Raw genomic sequence first — 22,083 nt, forward strand, 5'->3', positions numbered from 1 at the left:
AACTGAATGGTCTACTGGTTTTCCCTACTTTCTTTAAGTCTGAATTTGGCAATAAGGAGTTCATGATCTGCAGAAAATTCTTAAAGAAATGGGAATACCAAACCAACTGGCCTGCCTCCTCAGAATCTGTATGCAGGTAAAAAACAACAGTTAGAACTGGACATGGAACAACAGTCTGGTTTCAAATTGAGAAAGGAGTATGTCAAGGCTGTATATTGTCACCCTGCTTATTTAACTTATATGCAGAGCACATCATGCAAAATACCAGGCTGGATGAAGCACAAGCTGGAATCAAGATTGCCAGGAGAAATACCAATAACCTCAGATACACACATGACACCACCCTTATGGCAGAAAATGAAGAACTCAAGAGCCTCTTGAGGAAAGTGAAAGAAGAGAGTGAAAGCGTTGGCTTTAAAACTCAACATTCAGAAAACTAAGATCATGGCATCTGGTCCCATTCATGGCAAATATATGGGGAAACAAAGGAAACAGTGAGAGATTTTATTTTGGGGGGGCTCCAAAATCACTGCAGATGGTGTCTGCAGCCATGAAATGAAAAGTCGATTGTTCCTTGGAGGAAAAGCTATGACCAACCTAAATAGCATATTAAAAAGCAGAGACATTACTTTGCCAACTAAGGCCCATCTAGTCAAAGCTATGGTTTTTCCAGAAGTCATGTATGAATGTGAGAGTTGGACTATAAAGAAAGCTGAGCACTGAAGAATTGATGCTTTTGAACTGTGGTGTTGGAGAAGACTCTTGAGAGTCCCTTGGACTGTGCAGAGATCCAACCTGTCTATCCTAAAGGAGATCAGTCCTGAATATTCAGGACTGATGCTGAAGCTGAAACTCCAATACTTTGGCCGCTTGATGCGAAGAACTGACTCCTTGGAAAAGACCCTGATGCTGGGAAAGATTGAAGGCAGGAGGAGAAGGGGACAACGGAGGATGAGATGGTTGGATGGCATCATTGATATGATGGACATGAGTTTGAGTAGGCTCCGGGAACTGGTGATGGACCGGGAAGCCTGGCGTGCTGCAGTCCCTGGGGTTGCAAAGAGTTGAACACGACTGAGCAACTGAACTGACTGAATATATATACGTATGCTTAGTCGCTAAGTCGTAGTCAACTCTTTGCGACCCTTTGGTCTGCAGCCTGCCAGGCTCCTCTGTCCATGGGATTTCCCAGGTAAAAACACTGGAGTGGGTTGCCATTTCCTTCTTCAGGGGATCTTCCGGACCCAGCGACCAAACCCGTGTCTCCTACGTATACATACATATTATACATACATATTTATTTATATAGGACTTCCCTCATAGCTCAGTCAGTAAATCAACTGCCTGCAATGCAAGAGACCTGGGTTCGATTCCTAGGTCAGGAAGATCCCCTGGAGAAGGAAATGGCAACCCACTCCAGTATTCTTGCCTGGACAATCCAATGGACAGAGGAGCCTGGCAGGCTGCAGTCCGTGGGGTCACAAGGGTCAGATATGACTTAGCAACTAAAACCACTATATATATATATACATATATATATATATATAAAATGAACTAAGAAATTAGACGCTGGGTGGCACTGGCATTAAATAAGGAATATCTTACTCCTTTCTGCCACCTGAACAAAAAACTAAAAATCTTTTGTGAAGTGACCCCTTTAAGAGATCAAGGGACCAAGTATGATAGGAGAAAGATCAACTAGGATTGTTTTATCTCCAAATGTTTTTCTCTGTATTCTGGATAATGACTTATATAAATCCCTTTGTTAGAAAGCTTCACATCAGGGCTTTTTGTTCTTCCAGAATCCTCCATGAATAGAATATAACTTGGAGAGGCAATATTTTAAAAGCTATCATCAACCAGTCACTTAAGCAGGATTATCTGGAAGTCAGCTGATAACAAGTACCAGTGTTAATAGAACACATGAAAGTTGCTCGGCTAAAAAAGAGAACACTAGAAGAAATGAAAAGCATCTAAAATAATTAGAAATTTAAGAAAAAAAATCATTAAGGTTTTTCTTAGGATCTCCCAGGCTATAACACTTTTGATAATCAAGGCATAAATAAATACAAGGTATGAAAATACAAGATTACATGGCTGTTTTTAGAAAAACACAATTTATGATTCAGATGAGTTGTTCTATTTTTCAAAGAAGTTGCCTCAAGAGGGTGTAAACATTCCAGTAATGTTGATTAAAAGCATCTATAGGACTCCTCTCTTGGAAATCGCTTTTCACATGTGTCTTTTTTTTCAGTCTCTTCAATGAGAGTAATAGTTCCCACTTAAAGGTAGTTTGATATGAGAATTCAGAGCAAACAGTTACAGTGAGCAAGTTTAGTTTTTGGTCAACGGGACAGAGAATAACAAAGCAATGAGGCTAACTGAATTGCTCATGAACGGGTTCTAATTTTAACAATCAAAGAAAAAATCCATTAGAAATGCATAAACAGCAAACACCTGTTGAAATGTAAAGGAGGATGAGGTTCCAATTCAGCTCTCATGAGAACAGTTAAGGCCTATGTACAATAATGCAAGACTGGTTCAGGGCTGATGCAGAAGAAAGAAATTAAAGCCACATTATAACTTGTGTGAAGTCATTAACCAGTATCAACCTTCCTAGGAATCAGTTATGGCCTTCCCAAAATACCTATAAAACCCATGATAGCCATTACCATACTATATTAAAATGATATCTTTACAAGGCTGTCTTTCATGAGATTGTGACCTCCTGTTTTAAATGCCTACTTCCATGAGACATCAATAATTGGGGGTTAGATAGATGAATAAACAACACTCATTTGGGCATGTAACTTCCAGCAATCTTACTTAACATCCCTCCTCAATTAGGTTGATGGAGACACATCTGAGGGAAACTTCAAGATCTACCTTTATTCTTATACTATTTTTTAGTTATGTGATCGAGGAATATTGGAAACTTGCTGATAAAAGAGAAAACCCTCAATCTAATAGTCCTTCATAGCTTTCTCAATGCAGCTGGGATCCTGAAAACGTCAAAAACATTCGGTGTTTAAAATATTCTTATCACTTGGCTGCGTGGTACTTACTGACATCTGACTTCCTCTGAGACAGTGAGAAAACTCAGTCTGCTTGGTGGGAAAAATGAAGCTAGAGCAAGTGTAAAAGCTTACAGAATGCCACAGGGAAAGAAAAGAGCAGCACCTCAGACTATCACAAACTGAAGCTGCTGCAGAGGATGCCGCGGGTCTGAGAAACACAGATTGCCGACAATCTGATGTCCTGCAGAAGACTGCCAAGCGCAGAATGTCCACTTTGCTGAAGCCATTATTCCAGCAATCTTCCTCCACAACTTGAAATCTACTGAGAGGATTAATGATCATTTTTCTGAAAGCAGCTTTCAAAAATGCCAGCATGCCCCCAAATTTCAACGCTCCCTAAACTGATTTGTTTGGGAGGGGGGTTGCAAAGATAAATGCATGACTGTGTTAAAACTTAATGTCATTTGAGTTTGTGGGAGTATGGACATGTGTGTGTGTGTGCGTGTGTGTGTGTGAGAGAGAGAGAGAGAGAAAGAGTAGAAATGAGCATGAACATGGGAAGTAGAAGGTGCATAGGATGTTATGTTTTATTCTCCAACACTTTGCTCGGGGCTTGATATTTTTTTCAGACCTTTTCAACTATAATTTTGGGGGGAAAATGTAGGCAATCATTAAAGTACAGAAAGATACAACTTCCTACCTGTATTCCCTTAGTTCTTTTATTTTTTTACTATCTTTTGCCTTTGCTGAAAAAGTTCCTCCCCCATCCCTTTTTTTCTTTTTTTCAATTATTCAATAAAAAGGCCCAGCAAGAAACCAGCTTAAATGATAAAAAAGAAAGAAAGAAAGAAAGAAGCCAAACATATGTGGGGCCTCTGAACAAAATCCTGCATTTTTTTTTTTTCTGTAAATTGAGACTTTCCTCTTTGGTTCTGAAGCATATTTTTTTTTCTCCTTTCTTCAATAAGACATTTCTGTTTTTACTCAGAGTGACAAAATAATACGTCTTCAATTCTCCTCCACAGATGAGTGTTAGGAATAAAATGACAACACCTATTTTTGGTAACAAGGAATTCTTTATTTTTAAAAACTGACTCTTCTAGGAAAATATGTAGCTTCAGCTTTGGCATCATTACTTCATTTTTGCCTAATCTTCCTCCATCCTCCTTGAAGATAGCTTGTTTACTACCATAGAAATGACATTCATCAATACCCAAAGTTTCACTGTTTGATTTTTACAGTTTCTTATTTCCCATGGAGTTTTGAATACATTGGGAAAATGAGATAAAGAAAAACTGAGTGATCTGTTCAACTTCAGAGATCAAGACCAAAATAAACCTTATAAAAGCTGCATCTGCCTCTCAGCCAGGATTGTACTCACTAATGCGGAGGCATATTATATGGGAAAGTCATGCTTTTAGATGTGAGCATCTGTCTGCATTTCAACATCTTTTTATATGAAATAGATTATGATGAACAATTTCTTTCTTTCTGATACTATTAAACATCAAAACAAAATTCACAGGTCAAGTGGCAGTCCTCTTTTAGTCCTTACTGATGCTAGAGATCAAAAGAGCAGCATGCAGGTCATCTCTGAACACGAGATAAGTTGCACAAGAGTGTATGACACAGTTAATTAAAGGCTAGAAGCGTGGCTGGATTTCCTTTGTTTAGGCTTCATGCAAATCGCTCTCATTTTCTTCGCATGACACCTAAAATGTAGAACTGAGCATTTCTGGTGTAGAGAAATGTATACAGACATACAAAGATTACAGAAGTACTGTGTATGGATTGATATTATATTTACAAGCCATGTCTGTCCTTCCTTCACAATAGGCATATACTATCCCATTAACTATAATGTGACATAGTGGGGATATCAAGCACTTTAAGTCCCTCAAGGTTCACATTATCTAGTGATGGGTAAACAGTATGATAGATATTTGAAAGCATAAGCATACAGTAAAGTAAATTCTTCACTGAACCACTTCTTGGGTGAAACAGGGCAGTTACACAATTGTAACTTACTTGCCATTAGGAGTTTCTGACCTGTGCTCTGAAAAAAATTGTTCTTGCTTTACAAAAAAACAATCAAAAAGTTCAAAAATAATAGAGATGCATTCTCAAGAACACATAAGCATGTATTTTTATTACTTGCATACTGTCAAAGGTAGGTATTCATACTATTATTTCTGGGGACTGAAAACAATTCCTTCCCCTAAGTGGATTAAAAAATAAAAGACACAGACTACAAGGTGTATCCAGGAAACATTTTGCTAGACTGACAAAAATACATACAGACTGAATTGTGTATTTCATCAGGTCCTTACAATTTGGTTATGCCGAACACATGGCATTCTTTGTCTTTTCTTCTCTTCCTTTTTCTGAAAGTGCACCAATAGCTACATTGAAGTTTACAGATTCATCACTAATTATCCATCTTCATACACTAAATTTGAATGATCTTTCCAACTCAAACCAAACTGTTCCATCCTCTACTTTGCTTATACTCTTAAGACTCACTAATGTTAAAATGTACATATGATGCTCACACTTATAAGGCCAATGACTGTGCTACGCTGTGCTTAGTCGCTCAGCTGTATCTGAATCTTTTTGACCCCATGGACTCCTCTGTCCTGCCAGGCTCCTCTGTCCATGGGAATTCTCCAGGCAAGAATATTGGAGTGGGTTGCCATGCGCTATTCCTGGGGATCTTCCCAACCCAGAGATTGAACCCAAGTCTCCTGCATTGCAGGCAAATTCTTTACCAGCTGAGCTACCAGGGAAGTCCAGGCCAATGACTAACACTGATTAATTTCCAGAATTCTTTGGCTTTAAGTCAGTTGTTTTCAAGTGGCAGTTCAACTTTTAACCAAATGGTAAAGAAGTGATCTGCTGGGCTCTGCAAGAATTCATGTGAGGTCTGGCTGGGATTATTAATTGGGTTCTTTACCAGTTAATCATATTTTCTTCTTAGTAGGGAATAACAGCAAGGATGGCAATACTTGTAATACTTATTTTTAAACACACAAAATTCTACGAATTATTAGGTGGAGTGTGAAAATAACAGCCTCAAACATTTGATTCACTAATTCTGAAACTTAAAAAATTTAAATCATATTAAACATATACTAAGATCAATCCAGATCACAAGTGTATAGAGACATATAGCTGAATCCAGAGTTATATTACAAAGATTTATATTTTGAGACATATACCTGTTGAATAAGCATCCTATAATAAAGTATCATCAATACATTAGGAAGACACTGTCATGGCAGAAATGGGTACATCATTATTGTCACAAAGAAGCAATTTCAGATGGGCCTCAGTGACACCCCTCTGAATTTTAGGTGATTAAATTTGCCTCCAATTCTGCAAAGAAATTACCCTTCAATTAAAAAATAAATTTAAAAGAAAAAAGAAAAAATGTGTCTCATAAAGAAACATATATGAAGTTTAAGTAAGGAAATAGACTGATAAAATGTTTTAAGAGAAAAAAACTGAAAATGACATAGGTCATATTTTAATCGAATGTTTAATAATCAGTACTAGTTTAAAGACAGGGCTTTCCCTGGTGGCTCAGGGGTAAAGAATCTGACAGCCAAGCAGAAGATGTAAGTTCCATCCCTGGGTCAGGAAGATTCCTTAGAGAAGGAAATGGCAATCCACTCCAGTATTCTTGCCTGGAAAATCCCATATACAGAGGAGCCTGGCGGGCTACTGGGGATCGCAAAGAGGCAGACATGACTAAGGGACTAAATAACAAAAACAAACACAAAGTAGGTTTTTAATTCTTTCTAAATAAAATTTTATTCTCATATAAAGGCATTTCCCATCCTAATCAAATGGCAATTCACAAAAATTAATAAATTTGTTTTTTCCTAGTTGTATTAATAACTTACAGAACAGACTATGTGTGAAATACTTAATGAAACAAAGAACATTAAAACAAAATAACAAAAAAAGGGAAAATATATTTATGAGGTGTTCCCCAAAGAACAGAATGGGTAGAGAGAAAGTGGGAAGTGTGGACTAGTCTAATATCTATCTTCCCATTTTTTGATTTGAACTTTAAGATTTAAGGTAGTACTATTAAAAAAAATTGGACTGAGTGACCTAATTTCAAGAACACAGTAAAAGGTATTGAAATAGGAAGGCTGAAATATTATTGAAGCCTTTAAGAGAAGTCGGTGAATTCAATTTCATTCTCCGGAACTAGTTGGCTATAAAATAGATGTGTTCCCTGTACTTGGCATATGCACATCTGGCCTCTGCAGCCAGACTGTCTGCACTTGAACCTCAGCTCGGACACTTTGCAAATTGTGGGATGATGAGCAAGTTACTCAGCTCACTCTGTGTATCACTTTCCTCATCTACAGAATGAAGACAATTACAGGTGTTCTTTGTAGGGCTGTTGTACTTATTTAATGAGATAATATATGTAAAATATGTTGACCAGTGTGTAGAACACAGCAAGTTTAGCTATTATTTTTTAATTTTTCCACTGTAATTGAATCTCCGTGGGGGAAGGGATGTTTGTCTATGTTCATTAGTGCCATTTCTCCAGTGCCTAAAACAGTACCTGCATATAATCACCTAATCGGCATAAGTATTTTCTCTCTGCAATGTTAACTGTATTACTTTTCTTTTGTAGGATATATTTATATGTATATATGCATATACATGGGCTTCCCAGGTGGCACTAGGGGTAAAGAGCCCACCTGCCAATGCAGGTAGATGTAAGAGACACAGGTTCGATCCCTGGGTCAGGAAGATGCCCTGGAGGAGGGCAGGGCAACCCACTCCAGTATTCTTGCCAGGAGAATCCCATGGACAGAGGAGCCTGGCAGGCTGCAGTCCATGGGGTTGCAAAGAGTCGGACACGACTGAAGTGACTTAGCACGCACATATTCATGCATATACATATCATACATACAGATACATACATACATACATACACACAGTAGTTTCTTATGAAAGGTAAAATACTAAAAAAAAAAGTAAGACTTTTTTGTAATGAAGTAAATTTTAATACTCCTGACCTAATAGCATTTGCACTGGTTTGGAAAAAATAGGCATTACCATCTTTTGTCCCTAATGCCCTATAGAAATGCCATCTCTGTGTCTAAAACTGGTCCTTGTGTTCAACAGTTAAATACGTTGAAAAGCAGATTTAGACATGGTTTTTTAAAAATTCAGATTTAGGCTACACTTATTGCCATTTCCCTGAACAAAACAACTGTTTAACTTGCCATTTTTAATATTGGGGGTCAAATGTAAAGTTAGCTCAGAAAGTTTGTACTTCTTAGGAAAGATCTATTCAGCTGTTATGCTCCATCGCCTAGAAATTCTGACTAAAGGACAGAAAAGAGCTTCCTTTTTCTGACGTTGATGGGTTTATCCTGTGTTATACCTAAAATATCACCATTTCATACAGCCCAATGGAGATATATATATATATATATATATATACACACACATATATATATATAGTTCCCAGGCTACTCATTATGTGTTTTATCACATGAAATTTTAATTTTATTAAGAAAATGAAAAGACACAGTGGGGGTAAAAAAAATAACTTGATGTGCCCATGGATTTGCACTGATGTACCGTGTTGCATGCACACATAATAATAGTTTGTGAAGAGTCACTCAGAGCATGGGATCAGCCTCCGTTACACGTTTGGCCATCTCCAAATATTAGGGGGAATCAGACTCACTGGATCATTGTCAGACCAATTATGCCACTATGCATGAAAATCCACTGAAACTGTCCTTTGAAATGATTATTAAGCCTATATTATTGCTGTTTCAACCGACTCCCTCCACCCCTTAACTCCTACTACTTTTTATTTGAACTTTAATGCTAATAATATACTAGATATTTTAGACTAAATATTAACATCATCATTTTAAAAAATTCTGTTACATTTGTGAAACAATTTTTGGACTATTTTATACAAATATTGATTTTACATAATTACTATACCTGCATGAACTCATACCAGTTGGCAAAATTAAAATAACTAAGATGGTATTTAATATCACCATCTGAGTCACCAGGAAAGCCCCATTTAATATCACAAATCCCTGTAAAACTGAAAACTGCAAAAAGCACTCAATGATGTGCATAAAAAGTTAGACATAATGAGCTAAAAAATGAACTTCAAATTTTATGCACATGCATACCCATTACACGTTCATATTTTTTCACAAAAGCTATAGTAATTTTTCATCAATGCCAAGAACATCTATAGGGCTGCTTTCAGAAATTGATAGGAAAAAAAGGTTCTTGTAAAATGGAAAGGTTTTAAATGGAAGGTTCTTTTAACTTCTTTACTATCAAAGAACAGACTGTATGTGGTGAATGACAAGCTCACGAAGAAACAGTGGTCCAGTCCAACGTGTTCTGCTCCAGTCAAGAATACATTCTGGTGTTCTGGCAGGACAAGATGAGCGCACATCCTTTAAGAATACATTCTGTTTCGGAGTGAATTGTGTGCCCCCAAAATTCCTATGTTGAAGAGCTGACCTCCAATGTGATTTACCCGAAATTAGAATCTTTCTGAGGCTAATTTATGGTTAAATGACATCAGAAGGGTTAAGGCCTTAATCTGATAGGACTGGTTTCCTTAGAAGAAGAGAAAGGAACACTAGAGCTCTCTCTCTCTCTGAATCTGCTGGCACCTTGATCTGGGACTTCTAGCCTCTGGAACTGTGAAAATACAAATTACTGTGGTTTAAGGCACATAGTCTATGGTATTTTGTTATGGCAGCCCTTGCAGACTAACACAGACTGTCTTCTAAGACTGCTGGGGATACACAGCTGGTATTGTGGACTAGAACAAAATGCACACAAAAGCCTAAATAAAGAAGCACACAGATTAAAATCTATCAGGACTACTGTGCTAATGATAACTCTCAGGTTTGGAGAGAGAATTATTTTGGAGGAGAGTTGACTGCAAGTAGCTGAATGCACCTGCTTTAAATAGAGAGGATGGGACCTATGAGTTTCTGTTTTCTTTTTCCCAGGTTACATGTGCCACAAGGAGCAAATAATGGAACCTGTCTCCTGGAACTGTTAGGAGGAGTCGATGTTATAATGTGGTATAGACACCATTGCAGAGTGACTGACACAGAACTAAAGCTCAATAAATGATCATTCAATGTTAGAGACTGTACGTGAGGAATGGAAGAAAAACTTCTAGGAAATACCGAACGGAAGAGGAAAGGACTGTTAAAAAGTAGTGAATTTATTTTAGAAGTATCAAAATGGATACAAACTATTGTGAGTCTTTCCTAAGCTACTTGCTTTGCAGCAATAAACTATTTCTTTTCCCTTTTCCCATTTAGATGTCATAGGCTCTGTAATGACTTTGGACAAAACCCAGTGTCTCCTGGTCTATGGATAGGTACACACCCTAGTTGCACCTTGATCAACATTACTTCAAAAAATCAACCAGGATAAGAGAACATCAGAGGCTTCAAATAAGTGATTATGACAAAATAAACAAAAAGAGCCAAGAAACTGAAACCAAAAAAAAAAACCCTTTTCATATAATATTATAAATAGTGAAAATATTCCAAAAGCGCAAGTGCAGTTTAAGTAGGGCTTAGAGAAATTCATAGATATGGAGAAATACTATCTCAAGTTACAGTAGTGTTTTATAAGTCCCAACAGTTTATGCGACCTGCATAAACCCTGTCACATAATCAGAGCAAGGGTTATTATGTAAAATGACAGAAGATGCGTTTGAGAAGCTTCAGGACTTGATAGGACTTATACAAGGGTGCACTGGCCAGTCAGCGACAGAGTCAGGGCAAAAGGCAGATTTTCCTATCACCTTATCAGGCTTCAGTTTTCTATTTTGTCAGAGGCTGTCAAAAACCAAGCCAATAAGCAGAAGTGAGGAATTTCAGGGGCTCTAAACTTCAAGTCTTTCATAGCCCGACCTCCCCTCTGCAGTCAGAATTGAGTAGGGGGAAGTGTTAAAAAGTCAGGTTTCTGGCACATAGTAAAGACCTTTGTTACTGCTGTTTATTTTCTAAGTCCTGTCTGACTCTTTGTGACCCCATGGACTGTAGCCCACCAGACTCCTCCTCTGTCCATGGGATTCTCCAGGCAAGAATACTGGAATGGGTTGCCATTTCCTTCTCCAGGGGATCTTCCCAACCCAGGGATCAAACCTGTGTCTCCTGCTTGGCTGGCAGATGCCCTGTCACTGAGCCACCTGAGAAGCCCTCAGTAAAGACCTGAAGTGAAAGTCAAACTGTCAGTTGCTCAGTTGTGTCCGACTCTTTGCGACCCTAAGGACTGTAGCCCACCAGGCTCCTCTGTCCATGGGATTCTCCAGGCAAAAGCCCCAGTAAAGACCTAATAGCACTCAATTTCTGAGAATTTAATTAAATTAGGATAAGCAACAGCTACATGGCAACAATATGGCAACTATTTTGATTACAGTAGTCTAATAATAATAATAGGGAGAAGGTGAGTGTATAGCCATGCAGTGGTTGCCTTTTCCCCCCTTCTTTTCTCCTTTGTTCCTCTTCTTCTCACGAAAGTACAGGAGTAGAAAATGAATGAAGATAGAGAGCACTGATACTGCAGGCTGAAAACCAAAACCAAACAAAACAACTAGTAGAAATGGGAGAAAATAAACCCTGACTACTTTTTAACACCAGTCTTACAGTCTTATAAAACCTAGACATCTAGTGTCAGCCCTCCGGTCACAAAATCAAGGACACAAACCTTTGCTTTTATCAGGACTGAATACCCTTTTCGGCTATAATCTCACCTTACTTCCTGACTCCCAGCTGGAGTCCCAGACACGTGGTGCCTTAACAGAGGTCTCAGTCTTCTAAACTGGGGAAGGCTGTTCACCCTTCCTCAGGGTCCTCATCAAAATCCCCATTTCTTAAGAACTATTGATCTTTGGGAGGTGCTGACCTCATTATCCGCTTAGAGCAATTGACACCCAGGTGTGCCAAAGACAGAATCAACTCCTTCAGAGGTCATTTGCAATTTAAAAGAGGCACTTCTTAGAATCTCGGGACTTCTAAGGAGTGCTTTGGAGTTGTAAGGCATTTCTCAGCTTTGCTGCCCATCAGTCCACAGGAAGGACATATCCCCTCTCCTAGACTTCTTTCCTGAGTACATCAAGTACATCTTTCTCTTTACAGATATGCTAGACTCTCATCTTTAAAAACAACTGCTCCCCTGGGAGAGTCAGAATGAAAAAGGAAAAAAATAATACATTATCAGTGAGCATAGGTTGACACAGTGAATGAATAATACTTGCAGGGATATATAAATTGATGAATACAGAGACCCATGCATGTGCATGGGCGTGCATGTATCCATATTTCCTCACAGATGAGGATCTCCCAAAAAATCCTGAAAACCCAGATGTCTACACACCTCTTCACAGCCCCTCAAAATATATCAGAAGTCTACCGTGTGACCAGTGCCTCCCTCCCACATTTGCTTTAGTTTAATCTTTTTGAAGGGTTTGGTGTTTATAACACCACTAAGAAGAAGCCAGGAGGGGGAATCAGAGAATTGCTCATTTGGTACAGAAACAAGAGAGACATCCTGCAGAGAAGGCAGGGACTCAAGCCAACCCGGCAGGTAGTCCTTTATCCTGGAGACATCACCCAGCAGGGAAAGAAAATAACAACTAGGATGTTCTCAGAGTTTGAAATCAAAGAGGCCATACCACAGTTCAGTGACCTGATGTCGACGGATTTTCAGGCTCCTTAGCACTAAAGCCCAGGCCCTTTGATCGTTTGTTTGTTTCACAAATATTTAGGGGTATCTCCTGTATGCTGAGCACTCTAGCAGGCACTGGGAATCTCTTGATGGACAAGACAAACTTGGGGGCAGTCTCTCTGAGCTTCACCTACCCCTTGCCTTAAGTAGTAGTGTATTATTTTTGCACTAAAGAGTTTTGTTTTGGCCATCATTTTAATTACAAAGCCTTGCATAGTGTATAAAAGAGAAAGCAAAGCAACCCATTCTCTAGAAAATAAATGGATTACAAAAGTTATACACAACCAAGATAAGTGTTTTGCAAAATTACAGATAGAAATTCCCAGAGACATTTCAAACTGTGGAATTACTTCTGGAGGATATTGGTAGTTTTTCTAGAGATAGCCTCAAAAATAAATGATAATCTTGGTTGCTTACTTAATTCTTGAGGTTTGTCTGTTTTTAATCTCATATGGGGCTGTTGTTTACAAAATAGGGTAATTGATTAGATCTTCACATTATCCCCACAACAGTTTTTTTGATAGTATAAAGTGTAGGTTGTGACTAGAAAAAGTTCGAAAAACTGGGCTTGTTCTAATTCTTTTGGGAAGAGTTTACCCAAGTAAGTCTAAAAATATACTGTATTCAAAAGCACAAATTTCACCACTTCCACCAAATGCTTTCAGTACTTTTGAATTCTGATTGGCTATTTCTTCCGAGACTTGATCAAGTTCTTTGCTAGTTCCATCAGGGTCCTGAAAAAGCTGTTCATTACTCCAGTTTCCTTACCTCCGAAATAATAATGGTGCTTTTCCTCAAAGATTGCTCTGAGGAGCAAACATGCATTCAATGATTTGAAACTTTAGAAGCATAGGGCAAACACAATCTATCATTTTTCTGCTCTGTAATCTACTTTACAATACATCAATTCCATGAAGACAAAGACTTATCTTATTTTTCTTTGCATACTCAGTATCAGCTGATATTGGATGTGTTAAAATAAATAAACTTTACTTAAATCAGTCTCTAACATCCTCATATTCCACTGCAGTGTATTGCATTGTCATTTAAAATAAAATGTCCAAATGCTAAAAGATATAAGGTGGTGGATTGCTCTGAGTCTATTTCCATTTGTCCATTGGTACCTCCCTAAATGGTAAATTCCAGTAACTGAAATGGAGAGTGGTCAAGAGATCTGATGTAGAGAACATTTGGGAGCAGGGGGTTAGGGTAGAGGGGAAGTCTGTGCAGGGACAAGAACCAATGACAAAATGTTCAAAGATGAAAAAAAAAAACAAAACAAGAAAACATCAGAGGGATGATAATAGACATCTCATAGCTTGCTGCTGTTGATTATTCTGATTCAGCTTTTAAGCACACTAAAATCCTTGGGATTGTTAGTACTTTTTTGTTTTGATTTATTATGTTTTCTAATGATAACAGTAAATAGCCACTGTTTCCCATTTGGAACAATCTAAAGGGGTGGTTCTCATTCCTTTTGGGCTCCTTCCAGAAGAAGACAAATTTTGTACATAGCAACCAAAAGCAGGGGCTAATGCAGGCATACAAACACAACTGAAATAAGGATTGCACAAGAAAATATTTAGCCTCACTGTATGAATGGTCTACTTGAAATTTTTCTGCTTTATTTTGCATCTTTCGGATTGTGGTAGAAATTCACAAATTGAATCACATACCCAAGTTTGCAAAATCGTGCCTCAGAATGTTCTTTGTGAAGGTATTCATAAATATTCCCTCCATGTGGTTACACATTAGTTTATCTCAAAATTCTGGACATTTTTTTGTTGTTGTTGTTGTTTGTCTGTAACTTGTCTTTGAGTTGATGTGATTCAGTCCAGGATTTTAAGTATACGTCTAAGGAAGTTTATTACTTTAGGATGAGAAAACATAATATTTCCAAGAAGCCAAAAGTGGTAAGACGTTTTTGTTTTTTACCAGTTTCTTACACTGGTCCTATGCTCAAAACAAAATGAGAGATTAATGATAATTAGGTTTTATTGAAGAATTTCACTATAGTCTCAGTGATATTCTGAAAATTTCCTTTTTGCAAAGTTAAATAAACAGCTAATAAAATAAACAACTTGAAATACATGCATTAGTGATTAAGTGTTAGTGAGCATTTCCTATCACTCTGTATATTTATGTTGTCCCATATTTTTTTTCCTTAAAAGGCTTTTATATTGACAATAATTCACCAAAAAATTCTCAAGAATCTGGAATTCTTGGTCAGTATCTCAAAACTTGGGGAAACTTTAAGAGGGCAGATGGTATGATAAATATATTACAAAATTATCAAAGTTTATATATGGAACACTTATTTTAGGCACACAAACACATACAACATGACAAATAGAGACATAAATATATAAACAGAGAGTTAGAGGGAACATGCAGAGAATTCTTGACTTACCTAGAAAATTACTATTTGTATAGCTAAAATTCAGCTACTTGCTTTCTCAAAAATATATAACATGCTGAATTCTCAGAAGCTGCTTGAACTTATGTTACCTGACATCAGATAGAATAGTCTTCTGATAAACAAAAACTACTTCCTTCTGAATGTGATCACCGTGACTGTGAATCTAACTCAAAGGTTCTAAATTTTCTTAAGAAATTTAGCAACAACAACAAAGTCGTGAAAATTCTACAGATATTTTGGTAAATATTTCAAGATTAGGGAAAAAACAACCCATTGGCAGTGCCTGTGGTAAGCACAAAATAAATCTCTCAAATTTGTCTTAGAGAAAATATTTGTTATAAATGTTGCTCAAAGTCTTTGCATATAATCTGTGGGAGCACATACAAATACACACAGTGGCATTTAGAAATATACACCCAGAATGCGCAAGAGACACTATCCTTCACTCTAGCAGAACTATCTCCCTGGGCTGGAAAAGGCTTTGAATATGTAACACTTTAAAACTATTGAGTAATTTAGGATTTTATTCATAGTCATTATTTAATATATTATAGACAGAGACTTCATAGACTTAATTTTCCTTGGTTTACACAAAGCCAGAGTCTTAAAATCATTGCTGAAATACACTTTTAGATTTTTTTTTAAAGACTTCATTATTAAATTCTGCTAACTACCTCTCTGAGAATGTAGTTCCTGGTAACTGACACTCACTAATAGCATATTTCTTTATTAATACTCTTTCTTTTATAAGTTTATTTATTTCAATACTATTTTTCCTTAAATGAGAAAAAAAAATTAAAAATCAAATGCACAACAAATGAACAAGCAGTGATTGGCTGACACCCCACGGCCAAGGGCAGGCTCCAGCAGCTTTCGAAGTAGCAAGGTCATCAGAGTATGGTGCATAATGGAGCATCATATTTGAGTGGAATTCAGCCAAACACAGTAATGTATGGATGTAGACGCATCTGAAAGAAGGAAAATAAAGATTTATGCAGGTAAAAAAAAAAAAAAGAAAAAACTCTGAAGAAATTTCCCCAATGGCTTATGCCCAAAACTGGAATGTTGTGGTGGAGGTTTTAGAGCAGAGAATTTTTATTTGCAAATTATGCGTTTGTAAATAATAAATACATTCAGGTGGGAAAAAGTCAACTCGGATGAATCCTACTTGGAAGCTGTAATCGTTTTAAGTTGTTGTTGTTTATAAACAGCATTACAGTTCAATACAAACATCACTAAATTCCTGAAAATAACCCTTTATCTGCCTTTAGAACATTAATTCACCAGAAGTGATAATTAAGATTAGTTTTAGTGGTTTCAGCTCAGTTCTTCTTGGAATGTGATTTCTCTCACAACACTAATGCTAAATAAAGCACTGTGTAATGTTCCGAAACAGAGTCGCTGCTTTAGGAAAGATTCTAAGGGCTTTTAAAATAAATAAGATAGAAAAGCAAAGCTGACTCTCTCTCTATGTATGTGCGTGTATATATATATATATATACACACACACACATATATATATGTGTATATATATATATGCCTAAAGATTCTACTATTTCTATAGAGTCATAAATGTAAATAAATGGATGATGAGCTTTGCTATAGCCTAGAATTCAGTTATATACAAGTTAAACATAAAACTCTTAACAATTATCATACTAAATTTTCTATATATAACCTCTACTACCATCCTCTTCTAGGAAAAGGAATGATGTTAAAATATTTGAAAGCATTGGTGGCTATAATAAAGCAATGGTTTTGTTACATTTTATTTAGCTTTAAAAACAGTATGGGTTTTACTTTTGAAATTAATAAATTCACCAATTTATATTTTACCAATAGGTTAAATTTAGAATAGAAAAAGCTAGATTGGTAAACTGCCTATCAAGGAAGCAATTCAATTGAAAAATAACAAAATGGCACTTTCTTTAAAAAATTAGAGGAAAAAAATAGTCCACAATTGTGTGTTAAGGACGCTATTCAAGTAAAGTGCATCTGCAAAGTTGGCAAAATGAAAAACAGTGTAGAAGTCAAAAGAATCATCATTATTGATGGAAAAAATAAAAGATCATCCCAGTTAGAATGCATAGAAAGTTTTTTTCATAAACAATGTATAGAAAGCTTTATTAATTTCCATTACAAATAAGTTTTTATTGAGGATATACTAAATGCTATATAGGAGCTTATGTCTACTGTCATTGTTCTGCTAAAATGAAAAATTCTCTCAACTTGTTGAATGTATGTTCTAAACCATGTTAAGTTACTTTAATGAATGCCATTAATTGCTATCTTATTTAAGGGGGAAAAACTATGAATTTGTTAAAAATCTATAAAATTTGGAATACAATTTCCCCAATAATTTTACAGACAAAAACTAGAACCCAAAGCAGAATTATATACTAGTGTAAAAAAACATCAGTTTTGATAGCCAAATATATAGTTATACCTACATAAGAAAACCTCAAGAGATTTCTGTCACTATTGAAATACATACAGAAAAAGTTACAGAAATTTAATTTTTTTTCCTACTGGTAGAATAATTAAAAAAAAAGAACCCTGGACTCTGCATTCCATGAGTTGGACTCTAGTCCACATTATATCCCTGATAATCTTACGATCTCAGTCAAACTAACTTTCAAACTAAGCCTCAGTTTCTCCTACAAAGTGAGGAGATTGGTTTGGTTAATATCTTTTAATTGTAAACTGTGACATCTCTAGAAATTTTGACATTAAATATTTGATTATGATATATTTTATGTCAGCTTTGTGTGTGTTTAAAGTTTAAGTCTTTTCTACATACCAATGTATGAATATCACAGTAAATAAGAGCCTAATGGCACCATAGTTAGTTTACATGAATATATCTGTGTGTGTGTCTGTATGGGTGTGTGTGAGAGAGCAAGAGAGAGAGAGGGATTATGATACATATTTATCACAGGAGCATGCTTTTCCACATGAGGTATGTACTTACTCAAAGATAAAAGAAAACAAGAAAGAATGCTTTTGTTACAATTGTCCAGCTGCATGATTTACTTACAATTATTAAATTGACTTTGTGGTCTTAAGTCAAAGTCATTAATTGACTTAGGAGAAGTTTGGGATAAGGTTCAGATGGTCATACCTGGACTTCAAAAAAAATTGTATATTCACTGCAGGTCAAATCAGTGAATGACCCTTTCCTTGATTCACAGACATCCAGAAAGCCAAGAACTGTTGAGTAGATAGCTCCTGACTAAAGACACTGTCTAACTTTCATCAGTCACTAGCCTCTTGTCTATGATTTCAGGCCATATGTAACAGAAATCCCACCATATGCAGATTCATTCTGCCTCTTCAAAGTGTCCTTGGTCATAGATAGCAGAACCATATTGTAGAAGTAATGCTTATGGAGTTAAAGCAGAAAGCTGTGGGTTGGCATCACCATGCAAATGCATTTCTACTATAATACATATGGTATAATATACATTCACAAATAAATCGATACTCAGGTTTCTTATGCTTAGAACTGTAATAGATGATGGCAAGTCATTTCTTGCTTCCAAAATCTAAGTAATTAAAAAAATAATTTCCGCCATATCTTTATAAAGTATACAATGGATATATTGAACACAAATTGATCAATTAAAGGGAACATTATCCTGACGATATTCAGCAGTTCTTTTAGGCAAAGGAAACTGTCATTGCAGTCAATATGAATTTTTCTTGAGTTTGAGAATTTCAGGATCAGCTACAAATAGAGTTTTAAGTTAATGTTTATTCAAGCTGTATCCTCTATCTGCTTGCCAAAAATAAAGTACATTACCTTCCATTTACTAAATAAAATAAAATTTTTACTTGCCAGTGCATTATCTAAATAACATCATGGCAAAGATAAGCTCAACAGGAGTTGAAAATAATATGCAAAGTAGGAACTATAGCTTTATACTGTCTATTAATCTTTTGAAATTATATTATTTTTAAGACAATTGAAAAATACTTAACACATAGTAAAATGAATAGAAAACAGAATGCTTCTGCTTTCATTTTACAAATCAAAAGCACAGTTGAACTTCTAGGTCACAAAACTTTAACAACCACCAAGGCCAGATTTACCAAGTAAAGGAAGAATGGAATGAAAAGGTGGATACTTAATGCTGTCAGTGATCCCCATTTTTCTCAATTAGACACATTATTTAGTTGAGAACAAGGGCTCTTGTTTGACTTGCAAAGGACTGAACTATGAAAACCTGGGCTACATCATCAAATGTGCGGATTTCTGAAATAATTCCAGTATCTCTGCAACACATTATCTCCCAGATTCTGCCCAAGAGTAACTATAGGAGATTGATTTGACTGTCTCTAGAACCCATGAAAACAAACAAAAAAGAGGAGGGACATTTTTTACAAACTTTCATTTCTACAAAGCTGTTTAACTCATTATAACCTAACCATTAAGAGAACTTAAGAGCAACACTTATTCTCATGAAGATAATAACACTGGAATAGACATCATTTTCATTGTATCACAAATAAGGAACTATAATAAGGCAATTCAGAAAAATTATAAATTAAAAAAGGCTTTATGTCAGATAAAATCTTCTATTTTTTAATTAATCCCTACCATATTAAATTTAAAAACGGCAACTCTCAAGATTTTCTTTACATAAATTCAGCATTAAAGGGGAGAAATTATAAGAAACCTCTGAATTAAAAAAAAAAGTTCCGGTTTAATCAAAGAAAATACATTTTGGTTATATTTAAAAAGGCAATATCTTTTTAAAATAAATATAGAAAATCATCTATCTACAGCACAAACAAAAATGAGAACAAAAAAGATCTCATTATGCCAGATGTCAAAACAGAATGTAAATTTGTAAATGGATCCCTTGTCTCCTGACAGCAATACTGAGTAGATGAAGCATATCAATTACGATCACTAATTACATTAAGGGGAATGTATTTCATTTGCCTTTATTTCATTTTAGATCAGTTGTTTATTGTGGTTAAAACTTTATACATATTTCAAGTGCTTAACAACATACACGTTTTTCAAAGTTACTTTTGGCAAACAGCATGGTTTATTTGAATGGCTTTGTAGGTGTTCTCTTCTGATGTATGGACTTCCTTGTTCAGTTAAGAGACTAACACCATACATTAGTTTATTTATAAGCATATCACTTTGCCTTTTAGACAGGATGCCACCACACTCTTGATATTGGCTGTTTTAAATATTCAAGAATATAGAGCTAACCCTATTTGCTGAGTCAAACAGAACATAGGAGGTAGTTGTATAAAATATCTATAAATCTGCCACTTGATATGTCCACTCAAAAGTTTAAGATTACATAATTTAGAATGCAAATGTTAGTCAACCACAGGAGACAAAGTCCTTTTAAGACCACAGTAAAGTACGTATTCTGCATAAAGATCTTTTCACATGCTTTCTCAATTTGTTAAGACAAATTACCATTTTCTAAAGAAATCTCTACAAATCTCTATTTGTGGGTTCTATAACTAATGTTATAAAAGTGCTGTTACTTTTAACTGGAATCTTCCTTGTTTATAAAACAGATAAAAGCACCAAAAACAAAATAGAAATCTGCCTCTAATTCTAGGTAAAGCGATAACAAACATACTTTCCACTTAGCATATTTCAGTTTAAAGGAAATAAGACTCCAGTACTTGAAAAGACATCTTTTTAAAGTCATTTAATTCAATGTAGTTCAAACCTGTGTTTTCTTGGATTGCATTGGTAACTGGATATAAAAGCATAATGTCTATTTCTCCTTATCCAAATAGCTACAATAAAGGACTATACATCAAAAACAGTTCTTTATAAAGCTTATTTTTAAAATTATAGAAAACAATAAGAAATTAATATTTATCTCTTTTCTATACCTTTAATGAGCCCATCAATAACATCTTCAGTGAGGCTATAAAATAAACTTTTTACATTGCCTTAATTATTTTAAGATCACACATTCCACATGCAAAACATATTTAATAGAACACTCTTTAACAGAGATTGCTTGACAGACATAAATATGTTTCCTGAAATGTTCTGGCGGTAAGAAATATGTGACATTTTATTAGCAGAGTTGCTACAGCTTTAGATACAGAAGTTTCCAAACGGTGTTCATTTGTTGTATGTCAAATGTTGATGGGTGAGAAAAGTAAACTTTGGGAGTTATACACTCACACACGCATTACACAAAACAAAACTTTCAAAAATAAATTATATATTTTCTGAAGTTCACCTCAGAATGTACTTTGCCTTTTTTTTTAGTTTCCACATTTCACTGAGAAACAACTGTGTCAAATATTCCATATAACCTTTATAGTCGCAATATATCACAATGCATACCAAAATATTCTCACACACACTACACCAAACATGAACATTTTTGTTACTTGGCTTAAATAATACATGATTCATGCAATTTACTTTTGCTTATGAACTTTTCATACCAAATACATATACTACAAATGCCAACCGCATATCTTCATAAAAACCTAACTGTATAGATACTGAAATATTAAAATGTAGTTTTTTATGGCATTTACATATCATTAAATATTTTTAAGTCAGCATTTTTGTCAAAATAGTCAGCATTTCAATATCTCAGACTTGGTACTTCATTTGCATGAATCAGCATCTGCTTATCTGTAAAATTCTGCATAATATATAACGTAGCTAAAACTTTTTTAGTGTCCAATTTGCATAGACAACAGTAGTAACTTTAGAAATTTTGCCTTTGGATAAAATTATCCACTTAGTAGTACAAAAGAAAAGAATTTTAGGTTAAAACCAGCCATCCAGACAATTCACACATATTTATCTGGAAACAAAAAAATGTAGGATGAATTAGAATTGTCAGATACCAAGAGAAGCGT

At 35.6% G+C, this 22,083-nt stretch overlaps 1 protein-coding gene across 9 annotated transcripts in view; it reads right to left on the reverse strand.

Annotated features, from left to right (window-relative positions):
• Positions 1-22,083, reverse strand: part of PCDH7 (protocadherin 7) — a 447,041-nt gene that overhangs the window by 420,476 nt on the left and 4,482 nt on the right. The window contains exon 2 of one of the 9 annotated variants that reach the window (XM_043438895.1): positions 11,431-16,178. The exons of the other annotated variants lie outside the window; for them this stretch is intronic. Within the exon in view, the coding sequence (XP_043294830.1) occupies positions 16,143-16,178 (36 nt within the window). The 3' untranslated portion in view covers positions 11,431-16,142. Of the gene's footprint in view, positions 1-11,430; positions 16,179-22,083 lie in introns of those variants that run through there. 9 annotated transcript variants of the gene reach the window in all.

This window comes from Cervus canadensis, chromosome 19 (assembly GCF_019320065.1).
Source record: "Cervus canadensis isolate Bull #8, Minnesota chromosome 19, ASM1932006v1, whole genome shotgun sequence".
NCBI classification, from domain to species: Eukaryota; Metazoa; Chordata; class Mammalia; order Artiodactyla; family Cervidae; genus Cervus; species Cervus canadensis.